Genomic DNA, 15,409 nt, shown 5'->3' on the forward strand with positions numbered 1-15,409 from the left:
AGATGTGTATAAGAGAGTGGTGTTGATGGTTATGGTGATGATGCTGGTGTGGTTGTATGAAATACTATGACTATGAATTCACGAAGAATTTACATTTTTCTAATTACAGTGAGAAATCTGTCCATTTTCAATTACCACCTATGTTAACAATGCAAATATCAGGAACTGCTGCATAGAGATAATGACCAACCACTTCAATAATTTAAATTTCCTATACCTGAATTTCTAAAGTAAATGCTTATATTTTACAGGGGCCGTAAGCCTATCGCCGTCTGACCTAAGCCCCAACACAACCCTACCCTACACCCTGGACCAGGTCAACGGGGTGCTCAAGGTAAATTTACAGACATAGTGACGATTAAGTAACAGTTGAATTTACGCGGCTTGCTAGGGTTCGAACCTGTGACTCGCTGCTCGAATCTCAATGATTTTTGGGACTTGTGAACTCCCATGGCTGGGCTGTTTAGATGCCTGCAAGTGATATTGCTGAATTTACGCGAGCTTGCTAGGGTTCGAACCCGTGACTTGCGGCTTCAGTCCCAGTGTAATTCAGAACTCGGCAACAGTTTTGGACATTCACACCATTTCCGTAACGATTACTATTGTGCACCATTATACGTATTTGTTGCATCCGTTTCCTATATCTCCGCATTAAATTTATCTAAAACAAGTGAAAGAGGCTGACAATTTGCATCCCAATTACATTACCACATAATTGCCTTTTCTTCATAAATTTAAAATACTTTATTCGTTCTAAAGATACATTTAATACACTCCTACATGTGTTTACATTTCACTTGTTTCACCTATTCCATTATAGAATTTCCATTGTGATATAACCTACCTTAGCATCTGGAAATTAACATTATTCAAGATTTTAAGTTTTGGTGCAACGACTTAATTTTTAATTTTTCAAATTATTTGAATATAAAAAGAATATACCACTTACCTTAAAAATAAGTCAGGCATTTCCTATGCTTTTCCAGGCAACTAAAATGAAAACGGACAGCTGCAATCTTTATATTTTAGAAATTAAGATGATATTCAATATATCAATTCAACCGACCCTGGTTTGTTTTCCTGTAAAAAATATTGCTATAATATTACCAATCATTGGTTCTCATGAGCAAGAATCAATATTTGTTGATTTTACCTGAACTCTACTGAAGGCATCTCATTAAACATTTGATGAAGATTGCAAATTTCTAAACGGATGGTTGATTCTCATTTACCAGGCAAGTTTGGATCAATGTGTTTAAAAACGGATTTACATGGGAAATAATATCGATTGAAGTAAATAAATATATATATATATATATCGTAATAATATATTAATAATTTAAGCGTCATTGCAGGCATCCAAAGAGAATAATATCGTTCAACTGCGCGCTACCGACTTCGCTGGGCTAGGATTCACTGTGAGCGGGTCCCTGAAAGACGGAATACACGTCAAGGAGCTGTTGAATAAAGGTCCTGCCGCACTGTCTGGCAAAGTCAAAGTCGGTGAGTAGTAATTTTACTAGTATATATCCTGGAATATTAATTCTATTTCAAGGAGCTACTAAATAAAGGCCATGGCGCACTGTCTGAAAAAGTCAAAGTCGGTAAGTGGTAATTTCACTAATATACATCACAGAATATTATTTCTATGTCAAAGAGCTGCTAAATAAAAGTCCTGCCGCACTGTCTGGCAAAGTCAAAGTCGGTAAGTAGTAATTTCACTAGGCAATAACCTTTAAAATTTTATCTACGTCTTTTAAGGCTGCTCAGTAACTGATTTTATCTACTTTTATCATTTCTATAAAATTTTTGATTTAGACAGCCTTTAATGTTTTTCAGTATATATTGTAACCCTATTTCAAGGCAACCGTATGTTTGCTCTGACTTTTATAGTCTCGGTTTGTATCTAATTTAAATTTTATTTTCAAATGATCGCTTTTTTGCTGACTTATTATGTTTCCTATATAATTTAAAACCTATTCATACGTGACCGCTTCTTGCTCTGTCTTCCAATCAATATTTTTTTATTTCAAACCCATTCCCAGGTGACAGGCTGCTGGCACTGACAGTCGTGATGGAGAACTGCACCAAAGAGGACGCGGTTAGCCTGCTGAGCAGCGCCTCCCCCTACCCAGTCCTACTGCACCTGCAGCAGAGTCCTGAGGTCAGACCAGACGCTCAGTCCCCAAAGAGGAAGCCTCATTCAGCGCGAGCTGTGGACTTGAAAACCAATGAATCTTGCTTCAAGTCGCAGTCGTCCGGAGATCTATCGAAGGTATAACAAAATTTGGCATTATATATGGTCAAGCAAATCTAGATTGCTGATAAGTCACAATGGTATAGGGATCTCTCAAAGGTATTGCTTCAACAAAATTTTAAGTTCAGCGCGAATCTGCATTAGGATTCGCCGAAGAATCAGGGAGCTTCTCTATGTCCGCCTCGGCTCGGGGTTTGAATGGCAGCGTCTGGGCAGCCTGCTCGCTCGGTATGACTAGGCTCGGCCAACCCTTCTCATACTCTCGTGCAACTATCCCAAACAAAATACGGGCTATGCTTCAGCCTCTGCCCCAGAGTTGTTATGTTCGCGTTAGGATCGAGTTACTCTGGGTCTAGTTGGCCAACTGATGGCAATCAGCGACTATAGTCATAACCTCCTTGCCGACTTTATAGTCTCCTGAGTGTAGGACAAGAGTTGGCAGAATAAGGACCAGGCGCTTGTAGCTGTCTGATTCGGGGACCGGAATGTAGATCAAAAAGCGGACATCGAGAAGCTAATTTACGTTCGGTTCGAGTAGTAGGCGGTTCCCAATTCAGGGTCGCCACCAACTCAAAATTTTGATAGGGATATAGCTGGAAAGGAGATTCTGACCAGTGACTGATTTCGATCGGTTGGCCCATTAGACCAAGAAAAACTTTGCACCGACTGGAAGGGCTATTTGGCCGAAGTCTGGGCGGTCCCCGAATTTTGATAGAAATATACATATGCTTATTTATCCAGTATGTCGGGATCTAGTCCAGTCCTGATCATTGCTTCAAGTCGCAGTTATCTGAAAATTCTTTAAGGTTTATCATACCTAAATATGCAATATAATTTCAACTGATCTTGATCACTCACTGCTAAGTAGAATTTGTGCGGAGATCTCTCAAATGTAAAAAAAATTCTTACTCAGTACATCACAATTCTTATTGTTGCATACAATTATGTCCCTATTTTGAGTTTATCGCGACAAATTTTGCTATTGCGGACTAACACGAATAATAATATTTCTGTTACAGATCTCATCTGTCAAATCGAACCTGAGTGAAGAAGAAGCCCTGGTATGTCATTCTGATGCGTCATGCACTCGTAAATCCGACACTGCCATCGACCAACTGGCCGACGCTCGAATGCTGAGAGACACGAAGCAGGGGCGGCATTCGGAGAGAGCAATTGATGTTCCTGATGCAATTCTGAAGTTGCCACTTCAAGTAAGCCAGTCGGAAAGAGCCATTGACTCGCCTGATTCAGCCTTGAAGTCTTCATCAGCCTATGGGGAATTACAAACGAGTACTTCCGAGAGAACAATTGATGTGCCAACAATTGAAGTGTCAAAATTGACGCTTCAAGAAAGCAAATCAGAGAGAGCCATAGACAAGTCTGGTCCTGCTTCAAAATCTTCATCGCCATATGGCAAATTACAAGCAAGTTTGTCCGAAAGAACTATTGATGTGCCAGAGGCAGTGATGAAGTTACCCCTTCAAGCCAGTCAGTCGGAAAGAATCATTGGTGTGCCAAATTCATTGGTAAACTCAGCTCCAGATTACAGTGTGCTTCCAAGCAGCTTGTCAGATCGGGCTTTGGACATCCAAACTTCGAGTCTGAAGCGATCAAGTATTTTTGGCGAACTTCATCCCATGCCACATTCGAGAGAAAACTCTCCGTCGCTCGAAGAAGAAATAACTGACGCCACTGACGAAGGCCTCGGTACTGAATCTCCCAAATCGCCGGACAAATCTTTCGATTCTTTCGTCATTTCTTCAGTGTCACCGAGTAGCATTTCCCCTGTGGCGAAAGTCCATGAACAGGAACTAAACGAAGCTGAACATCTTTCAACAGCTCACGGTAGCTGTTCCTCACTGGAAAATGATGACGATGAAGAGAATACTTCCATACCTCCCTCTGGAATTTTGTGGGGGGACAACGCCCTAAGTTGCAAGGAAAATTTAGAGTCACCCGAAGCTTGCGTTGAGGTCACCATTGCTAAAACTTCCATTGAAATAATTCCTAACGAGGGTGAAAATCCCGCTTCTATTAAAAAAGACATTGCAAAGGAAAGAAATAATGATGAAGATGATGAGGAAACGGTTTCAAGTAACATAGAGATAAAACACTACTCGCGAGATATTACTTTGAGCCAAAGCCAAGACAAGGACGAAAAAGAAGACATGAAAGGAGATTTGAGTAGCGAAACTCAGGTATTTAATTCTGCTCCTTATCAAGAATCAGATACTGGAGGTGAACCCACTACCTACATTCCACTTCAAAAGCAAGAGGTTAATACCCATAACGAAGAAAATGCATACATATACCCTAATGAAGATCTTGACCTGGCCGAAAAGCTGGAAAACAGCGATGACTCTGATGATGAAAGAACCGCTGAGGCAATCCGTTTGATCAATACGTTGTCGAATGCCACTAAGATGACAAAAACTCATGATTCAAATTCTGCGCTTATTGACGAGGCATTCAGCCTTTACAACTCTGGTGAAAGCCGTGCAATAACTTCGAGAACAAAACAATTATTTGGCAGTCCACAGTTAGCAACAACATCTGGGAATGAATCACCAGAAGAGGTCGAACTTGACTCGACACGAGAACATCAGGATCATTTACAGTCGTCCAAGTCAACAGCCACTGTGAATAAGAAGGTCATTGCACAAAAGGTATCGTCACCCAACGACCGGTCGAATATTTTTGGCATGTACGTAAATCACGAATTTTGTGAACCACCGTCGAGTAGCAATATCCAATCGATGCCTCGATTTGAACAAGAAATTGATAATGATTCATCTGGCGAGCGTGATGCTTGTGGCATAGGCGTGAAATTGGACTCAGATGAAGAAACCGCAGATGTTAGCGACAAAGTTTTGGATCCCTCGAAGAACATCACTACCATGGTTAGACATCAAATAGAAGCCGATGTAATTCTTCATGCAATCGTTCCTGAGCATTCCGGGCACGAAGTCAGCCACATGAGCGTTGACGGTGAAAGAAAAATTTCTTGCTTCGAGTTTGAATTACCAAAATCAACAAAGAAATCAACCTTCGAGTTGCAGTTAGATAATTCAGGAGTTCGATCTGAATCATCCCGACGCTTTGCACAAGTGCAACCGGATATAGTGGAAGTGGCAAATTTTGGATCAAGAGTCACCGAAAGTGATTTACCAGAAGTCGATACTTATCTCACAGAGATGAATTCATCTGCATATAAACAAAGCTCCAACGATGACGACGAACTTGACAGTGAGAATGACACTGCGTCCCAGAAGCAACAAGAGTTCAATGATTTTGGAAACGTCTTTGGTTTTCGTGGTTTCAAAAAACACATCGCTCGACGCGACACATCCCGGTCAGACGTAACTGAAATGGAAGAAAATATACCAAATGCAGGCACATGTGCTGCAAAAGCTAGTGTGCCGATTTCTTCGCCAAATTCAGTTTCTGTTTTGCGAATGAACTTTGAGTCGAGCTTTGAAGCTCCCCCGTCAGACGATGATGATGATGATGATTATGATGAAACAATGTGCTCGAGTCTCAACAGGAACTATTTGCCGGAATCCGAGTCGTACTTGCCATCCAAGCAAGTTAGAATAAAAACCGCCTACCCTGGCAATGTTATTGAGATCGGAGGAAATGTTCTCAGCGCCATTAACAGAACAGCTGCAGAAAACTCCTTATTCTCTTCCTCCACAGCACCAGCGGTTGAAGAAAAAGTTAATACTGGAATGAATAAAGCGATTCCTGTTGCATCTTCCGCGGGGCATGTGCGGCAGCGTTTTGATGACCTAAGAACTTCTTTCGAAGAAAGTTCACGTCCACAGGAAAGGACCAGTGCTGAAGACAAGGGGAAGTATCCTGGAACTCAAAATGAAAATAATGCAACTTATGTCGACCAATCGGTGGCTACTAATCTTCTTTATTCATCTGATAGTGACTCAGACGCTATGGTCTTGGCGGCAGAAATGGCCGTAGCTCAACGAAAGAGAAAATCTGGTAACAAAGTTGGATCATCGATCATAATAAATGCCGAAGACGGCATTAAAAATGAGGTCGATGATAATCGAAAAATTGATTCTTTTAGAGTTTCAACGCACGCACCAAATTCAGTGACAGTTTCGAATTCACTTTTCCAAGAACTTTCATCTATACCCGCACTTCAACCGCAAGAAGTCTCTGTCGGTTGCATGCCATCAAAACTTGTTGATGAACAACATGATGTTGTAACCAACCCGAGCCCATCACGAGATGGGGTTTACATTGTGTCGACGACCAAACATGGAAATGAAGAACTTCCTCGAGATCTACGGGATAGTGACTCAAGTAATTTGAAAAACTCTGAGGTTACAGTTATATCGACTGAGAACCAGAAATACCCTTCAGATTCCGATGAAATGAAGAAGAAAGCCGCATCTCTGGATGATTTGTCGTATATCCCCAATTATTTGGATGATTCACTGCGAGAAAGAGCAACGTCACTGGAATTCAAGTTAGAGCATGGAGTTGAAAGGAAAAGTTCATTCAGAGCTCGCAGGACTAACTTACCAAGGTCATCAACCTCTATGAGGGAAGTGGAAAGGTATTCTACAGTGACAGTGAAAGATGCAAGCAATGGTCGGGACTTCCGTCCTCCAGCCGGCCACAACTCTGAAAACCCTCGAAAAGGTCACAGTCATTCAGTTTTCGTTCAAAGTTATCGTCGGGACCAACGAGCTTCCAGTCTTGAAGGTATCCCTTCCTGCCTGAGGAGGAGCAACTCTACCAAATTGGCGATTCACCAGTCAAACGTCACGGTCAGATCAAACCCCACTCTATCATTATCAACCAACAACATTTCTCCTACAAATTTGGAAGTGAACTACGATGTGACTCGAGTGGAAGTCGATGAACCAAAAGGTGGAATAATTTCTAATATTGAAATTAGCGGCGATCGAGGAGCTTCGATTACATCGCTCACGCATTCCTCCCCTTGGCGTTCAACAAGCGAGGAGTTGCAACAATCCCCTACATATCAACGATCTTCACCTCATTCTAGTATGCAATCAACTCCTGAAACACGCGGTACCACGACAATACAAGTCCTAGAATCATCCATGGAACCTCAAGACGTTTGTGTCGATGGTTCAAACAATGGTCGAATGATAATGGATCACTTCAAGAAACAGTACCTAAATCTGAGAACTAATGGACTCGATAGCGATGCCGAAGATGAAGTTACGGTGACCACAGGCGATGCTTCCTTTTTCACGGGACCAGGAGGCACCTTGACAAACAGAAAGCTGGCGAGTGAGTGGACTCACATCAACGGAAATATTGAAACTTTGAATGCGGAAGGTAAATCGGCTAAAGACATACCCAGGTTTATACCCTCCAATTATACTGAAGATTTCCAACTGTCCAGGGAAGAGTATCCAGAGAAGGCCATTTTGACCTCAACCACCCAAATTAGGGTGTTGGGAGAGCAAAACAGTGGACGTGACGATAACTGATGGTCGCGTTAACTGGAACGTTACGATGCGAATTGCACGTGGTGAATACTCGTGTGTAACTATCAGAACTTTAATTTCTTGTTCTGTTTTTTTTTCCTTGCTGTTTATAAAGGAGACCAATTTTGACAGAAGCAATTTCAATTTAAGAATATTGTTTATGCGTTGTGAATTTTAGCTTTAGAATTATCGCTCAACTGATCTTAGAAGAATAGTAATAAGTAATAGTACGTGCACCAGTACAGGTTTTTTAGATACTACACATATTTTGGAGTTTTGGTAATCAAAATGCCTCAGTATCTTTTTTAAGAAAATTGTTTAAAATTTTTCGAACAATTAAAGGTGTTTTAATGAGGACTACCACATCTCAAGGAGTGTTGCATCTTGTACGCAAGTGAACGTCAATTAACCAATGTGAGATAAATTAACCAATATAAATGCAGTATTTTTAAAATTACCTACAAAGTATTTAATGTATTAGCTGCTCAACCTTTCGCTTCTTTTTGAGCCTTAACGAGCGCTAAGTAGTTTTTCATTTCATTCCTTCAGGTCATATATTTTACCTAAAAAGTGTAGGTAAAATATACAATCAATGGAGATGTTATACCACCATTTACCTGCTAATTGTTATCACGAAATGACCAACCATATGCCAGGAACTAGTGGCCAACAATGAACTATTATTTATTATCAACAATTGGCTATTATGAACTGTTCCCACTGACTTTATTTTCCACAGATTATCGAAAAAAACTTTTCGTATTAAAGTGTTTACGTCGAATTGTTCTTCTTATAGATAGTTGTTTAAAATAATCAATATAGTCAAAGAATTGCTGACGTTCAATATAGTATTCACTTGATTATGACTTCGATAGAATAACAAGCTCAAGTGCCTTCAAAGTTTGTGAAAGTTTCACAATTTTCGCCGACTGATCATAATAATATGTAACGTTTGTTATAATATATAACATAAGATGAATAGTTTGTATTTTAGTGGATTACCTTTAGATTTTTATCGCTACCACCTATGATCAAACGCCCCAACTCCGGCCATTTATTTTTAATATAAAATTAATTATATTGGATAAAAATTGGTATGTAAAGAGTAGAATGATATAATATGCTGGACGAGAATAAACAAAACGTAATTAAGCTTTCTTGAAATTTGCTCTCCAAATTCAATATGAAAAAATATTATATGATGAAGAACTATATTTCCTCACGGAATATTAACTTTATTTTTAATTTTACTTGTACACTTGTTGTACAACTTGTACACTTGTACTTGTTCACGGATCTTTTCACTTATATCCATAATACAAAATTTGCTATTAGATTTTCGTAAAACATCAAATGGGAAGCAGCATGTTAAGTTTACATAATTTGGCACAAAATAGTTTATTGTGATATAGATTACTGAAACAGAGATAAATGAATGGGTCAGGTTGACACTCAAAGTTGGGTTCCTTGTTTTCGTTAAAAATTACTGCATAGTAATGAGTCTCCATGAGACACTTATGTTCAATGACTACTCAATTTTATTGGTCAAATTGGACCCACTTAAAAACCTTCAGAATAAATTAGAACTTAACAAGACTCATCCAGCATTACTAAGTTCTTTTGGTGTACAAGTGACATGACATAAGATTAAATAAGCTTGATGAATGTGTAAATTTATCCAATATTTCACATTCCAAATGTGAAATGTGAAATGATCCAATATTCAATTGTGTCAACCTCACAAAGAGATATGCTCAATTTACGTAGAATAAGGCTAGGAAATATTGACACGCGTTTGTGACCCTGTTAAGGATTTTGGCAAGTGGCATCTGGCGATTAAAAGGATGCATTATTAGAAGGATTTTCCCTTAACCAGATTTTATCAGGCATTAAAATAATTAATTGTTAAAATAATTAATAATTATTTAATTTGTTAATAATTAATTACCCAAATGATGACACACTTTCCTATCCACAGCACGAGCAGAGAGCGGATGTATAGTTCAGAGACGTCTTTTTATCGGGTCAAAGTGGGTCAGGACGACCCACTCAGAGCAAAAAGTGCATCGATATTTGGACAATGTTTCACTCTTAAGCGTGTGTTTGTTACGCGTATGTGGCAGTTCATGGTTATGTATGGTAATGGTTATCATGTATGTTTATGGTTATCATCAATCATGGTTATAAATGGTAATGGTTATCATGTATGTTTATATTTATCATCAATCATAGTTTTGTCTGAACACTTTTACATACTTGATGGGTCTCGGGATGGGGTGCAGATCTTATTACGGTTTGTTTTTAAAGGATAATTTAAAATTCTATATGCAAATCCTTCTGAATCGCCATTGCTATGCCAAAATGCTTTTCTGTGGGACTTGGTGTGAAGTCCATCACTCATAAAAATGGTTGGGACATGTTGTCTAAATAGTGACTCACTTTCTGCACGTAGCACTGATCCATTCTTTCGCTGGGCCAAACTGTTTTAAGACGGCCAACGAAAGGTGAAACTGTGCATCGCGATTTGGACAAAATCTCGCACATTTCTCTGAGTGAAGGCTAGTTTTGCATTTGTGCAAACTTGTTAGAGGCTGAATTTGTATATGTACTCCGCAATATTACTCTTGCTTCTATGAACATATTAAATGAATTAATTTTGTAGCGATAATTTTGTAGCATTTAAGACCGTGTAGCATTTAAGACTTTTACAGAACCTTAAGACATTCAAGCATTTAAGATTCTGTAAAAGTTACACATGCAGACATAGACTTGTTTTAACATTTAATTCATAAATCTGAATATAATGAATTTATTATAGGTTTTTGTTCTAGCTGTTAGACCTGCGCTTCCTTGCGTCTTTTGACGCGAATTGCATTTTGCACTCAGAAAAATAAACGGTACATATTGTCTAAATAGTGACACACTCTCTGTATAGCACAGATACGTCCATTTGCCGGGCAAAATTGGGTCAGTTTAACCCGCACAAGGGCAAGAAGCGCGTCGCTATTGGGACAATGTATCAACATTTTTTTAAGTGTAACTCAGAGGTGGGCAGTAGCGCGCTACATGTAGCGGCCGCTACTAGCGGCCGCTACATTTTCAGTAGCGGTAGCGGTAGCGGCTCTACATTTAAGGCAATGTAGCGGTAGCGGTAGCGCCCGCTACATATTTAAGTAGCGATAAAATGTAGCGCGCTACATTTTACTGTAGCGGTAGCGGTAGCGCCCGTTACAATCTAGTGGATGTAGCGGTAGCGGTAGCGCCCGCTACATTTAGAGCATGTAGCGGTAGCGGTAGCGCCGCTACATTTCCAAGTAGCGCTGCCCAGCTCTGGTGTAACTATAATAATTGTATGCAGTAAGAAATTTATATATTATTCTAATGTTATTGTTAAAGAATTATTAAAAACAACTTCGCGACATTTATTTGTAGTAAAATTAACATTCTTTTTAAAGCCTCCAGAGAATAATAAACTGTAGAATTTATATTTACGGAAAAGACAGGTATAAGGAATTTTCTGGGCAAATTATTGAGTTGACGCAACGCATTCGTTTATGAGGTTCAAAATTCTTAATTTTTTCCAAAAATTCATGATTAGGAATTAGCATCACACTCAAAATATGATAATAATTTGTTCTTTTGTGTTTGACTACTCGAATTCTTTTTCGGATATGAAGGATTAATTTATCATCGTTGATTTCGTAATTATCTCATTAAAGAATTATAGCGCAATAAAGTTAAATTACTTAATCAAATTCGCATGTTCCATTTAACTCACGGGCTAGTTTACAATGAGGATGATTCGCATTTAAATGCAAGTATACAGTTGTATATAAATAAAAAATATCAAATTTACACTTGTATTTCTTCCTTTCAATCAATCAAAAATCAATCAATCAATCTTTAAAATATTCTCGCACTTTAAAGCTCGAATCAACGTGTTTTTTAAATATTTTCAGGCATAGTTCTTCCGAGAATTTCTAGATAGCTGATATACATCCGGATAGTAGATACTTGAGATATTACAACCAATTCTTTGGATATTATTCATTTCTATTTGATTCGGCACATATTCGGAATATTGGGCTGAAGTTACATAGAATCGCTGGTAAAAACGATTGTTCTCAGGTGATCTAAAAAAATTGCGAGTGAAAATAGACCGTTTTTCTTATTTTTCATCAAGGAAATGGGTAAAGGCCAGAGGAACGGGTGAAATTGGCCTGATTCACGGGCGTTTTTGCCGATTCACGAGTGGCTTCCACCCAATTTTCCAATTCAGATCCCAAAAATTATAGTATATATTATAAATTAATTAATTAATTTATACATTTTATTATAATTAATTTATAAATTATAATATAAATAATAATTAATGAATTGTAGTATAGTATAGAACCCGTGTGACCCGAGCATGATGATGGCCTCTCTAAATGGTATCAAAGAACACATAGAAATTTGTTTTGCAGCAAATACGTGCGGCAATTCACCTCGTATTTCCACCAAACTAGAAAAATTTATTCACTTTATATCGTCAAAAATACTTCATGAATTTTATGATTGCCACTTTATGATTGCCATGAACTTGATTTCCAGACAAATAACTAAAACAATTCAACAATTCAACAAGGATCTATGCCGAAATAGTCAGCCGTTGTGACATTCAACAGTAGAATTGATTCAGTTCCTGAAAAATCAGGCATAGCGCTTTGCGATCACTTACAATATTAGGCAGCGAACGCGAAGGCCGATTTCCAAATATATATATGTTTATGTTGTTCCTCAATCAGTCGTCAGTTATGGAAAGATCGGGTTACAAAGGCCTTATCCCTTGTGAATCAAGTCACGAAAAGTACCAGAATCGGCAACAGGCCATGGGCCTATTTCTTCATTGCCGGCACTTCTATTCTATTCTATAAGCTTAGACTAGAAGGAATTGTTGTCAACTATGCCTGAAACCACACTTGTACATAAATAAAGTGCAATTGTTGCAGCAAAAATAAATTTAGTCTTGTATATATAATTCGCTTATATTTGACTGCCAAGTGATTCGCTTGGACCACTTACCACATTGGAGCGATATGAAAGTTGTCCATTGAAAGTAGGTATATTTCAGTTATCCATAAACAACTCTCACAAATTTTCTGTCAACCATGAAAAGTTGGGAAGAAAACTGACTTAGAACCAAACGTATAATCTCATTCAACAGTGTGCACAACATTCAACAGTGTCCTTAACTGCAAAAATTCAGCAAATTAAAACATAGTTTGTTGCTCAAGCGAGTTTCATCTGACTATATTTTTAAATAATTGGGAAATAAATACGAAAAGTAGAAACATTTTATTTACTTTTGATAAATTCAGCGACCTACACACACTATATATTTCCCCTTGATATTTTTCACGATATCATTGCAAAACATTAGAGCCTATGTACTTATATAAAGGCATTAATAGGCTCCATTTATTATACACATTTATTGGTGGTGCATTGTCGGCTGCGGCCAAGCAACGTCGCCCTCCTCTGGCGGAGGAGTTGGTGGCTTGAGAAATCTGACCGTGAGGTGGGTCGAAAACGTGGCTCTGGCCGAGCATTCGTGAGTCGCGTTGCTTGCACATGCAGCGCTAACAGAGCTGGGCAGCGCTACTTGGAAATGTAGCGGCGCTACCGCTACCGCTACATGCTCTAAATGTAGCGGGCGCTACCGTTACCGCTACACCCACTAGATTGTAACGGGCGCTACCGCTACCGCTACATGCTCTAAATGTAGCGGGCGCTACCGTTACCGCTACACCCACTAGATTGTAACGGGCGCTACCGCTACCGCTACATGCTCTAAATGTAGCGGGCGCTACCGTTACCGCTACACCCACTAGATTGTAACGGGCGCTACCGCTACCGCTACAGTAAAATGTAGCGCGCTACATTAGCCGCTACAATGGCCAAAATTATTGGAAATCTCTAAATATTTATTGTTCTGCTATTGGGATTTACTCGTTAACATTTAATGATAATAAAACATTTTTAAAACATATCAATGCAATTTTATTGCAATTAACCTAACCGAACTAGTATGGGTTACCCCAGGGTTAGATACAGTAGATAAAAGTTACAGTTATTTTTATGTTTTACCTTCCCTACATGGATGTGAACTTTGATCTACTAATCTAAAAAATTATCCATATATAAAAATCAGTCTTTTTTTGTATATATATGTGGATTATTTTTGAGATTGGTAGATTAAAGTAGACATCCATATAGGGAAGGTGAAACATAAAAATACCTGTGTAAAAATAACTGTAAGCAAACTGAAGGATGAAAAAAACCTGTAAGTGGTAACTGGTAACAACTTAACAAGTATACTAACAACTAACATGTTGACACTATAGTAACAGGCTGAGGTTGACAACATTACACCGAAATCTTTCGTACGGTTTTATTCTGTAATTTATATTATGTATTTATCATGCTGGTTTTTAAATAATATTTAATACTATTAAGGAGACCGGCTACCCCAAAAAGCTGATATTTTGGCTTTACCGTTTTCTTGACTCATTTTGTAGCTGCTGAAAAGGCGAGTCTAGCGCAGTTTACCGCATGTCTGTGCGTGCTATAATTTTTGCGTAAGACAATTTTAAAAATATATATATGAACCTTTTTTAACAATATGTACAAAGATTTATTTGAATTAAATCTGTATATATAGATCATTACTCTCGTTAATTACAAAGTATTTGCACTCGTTTGAAAGCTACAAACGAGACGCGTTCAACAAAGCTACTACCTACCATAGATGTACATGCAATACTTTTTTGTGTAATGCAGTCTTGAACTTTTATAAAATGATCATTTTACATCATTATTTACAAATAAATGGTATTTATATGTCGTTATTTAGGTTAATTGCAAAGTGTTGGCACTCGTTTGAAAGCTACAAACAAGACGCGTTTAACAAAGCTACTACCATGGATGTTCATGCAATAGTTTTTGCGTAATGCAGTTGTTAAGTTATGTAAAATGAATATTTTATATATATATATTTATATATAAAAAGTCCCATTTATAGCCTATTATTCACGTTAAATTGAACATAAATAGGTCTAAAGACGCGTGCTGGTACCTTGAATGCAAATAATTGGCAATGGGAAAGCTTGGGCTACAATATCAACACTTTTTGGGCATATTCTTCTGTTTTCAATGAATTTTACTATATTTGGCTCCCCTGAACAATTTAAAAATCCAAAAAACGCCATCTTAAAAAAAAATTATAATTCCAACAGAAATCGGGGCTCTACAGTCGCTAGGTATTGTTGTTACAAATCGAATGATATGTGTCTCGACATTGTAGCATGTGATTTGCAAAAGTTATAAACTTTTTAATCCACAGGACCGATAGTGAACAAGTACCGTAAGGGAAAGTTGAAAAGAACTCTGGAGAGAGAGTCAAAAGACCGTGAAACCGCTCAGAGTACAAGCCGATGGCGCTGGAAGGCAACCGGTGGCACGGTGGCGTTGGTTACGACTGGCGCTGCCCGAAATGCTTGTGGAAGGCTAGTTGGGGAGAGTAGCGCCTGTGCTAAGTGCTGCTCATACCCGAAACAGGCGAGATTGTTCATGGGCTTTGTTCACAGGCTTTGTGGCCTTGCATCGCTCCTCTGGCGGTCTCGTG

At 38.5% G+C, this 15,409-nt stretch overlaps 1 protein-coding gene across 1 annotated transcript in view; it reads left to right on the plus strand.

Annotated features, from left to right (window-relative positions):
* The window catches only part of LOC108678433, a 20,069-nt gene extending 10,679 nt beyond the window's left edge, over window positions 1-9,390 (plus strand). Inside the window, exons 3-6 of the mRNA XM_047882325.1 lie at window positions 252-334; window positions 1,356-1,503; window positions 2,046-2,275; window positions 3,277-9,390. Of these exons, the coding sequence (XP_047738281.1) occupies window positions 252-334; window positions 1,356-1,503; window positions 2,046-2,275; window positions 3,277-7,746 (4,931 nt within the window). The 3' untranslated portion in view covers window positions 7,747-9,390. The remainder of the gene's footprint in view (window positions 1-251; window positions 335-1,355; window positions 1,504-2,045; window positions 2,276-3,276) is intronic.
* Window positions 9,391-15,409: the final 6,019 nt, after the last annotated feature.

The sequence above is a fragment of the Hyalella azteca genome, unplaced genomic scaffold (assembly GCF_000764305.2).
Source record: "Hyalella azteca isolate HAZT.00-mixed unplaced genomic scaffold, Hazt_2.0.2 contig10210, whole genome shotgun sequence".
In the NCBI taxonomy this organism is placed as follows: domain Eukaryota; kingdom Metazoa; phylum Arthropoda; class Malacostraca; order Amphipoda; family Hyalellidae; genus Hyalella; species Hyalella azteca.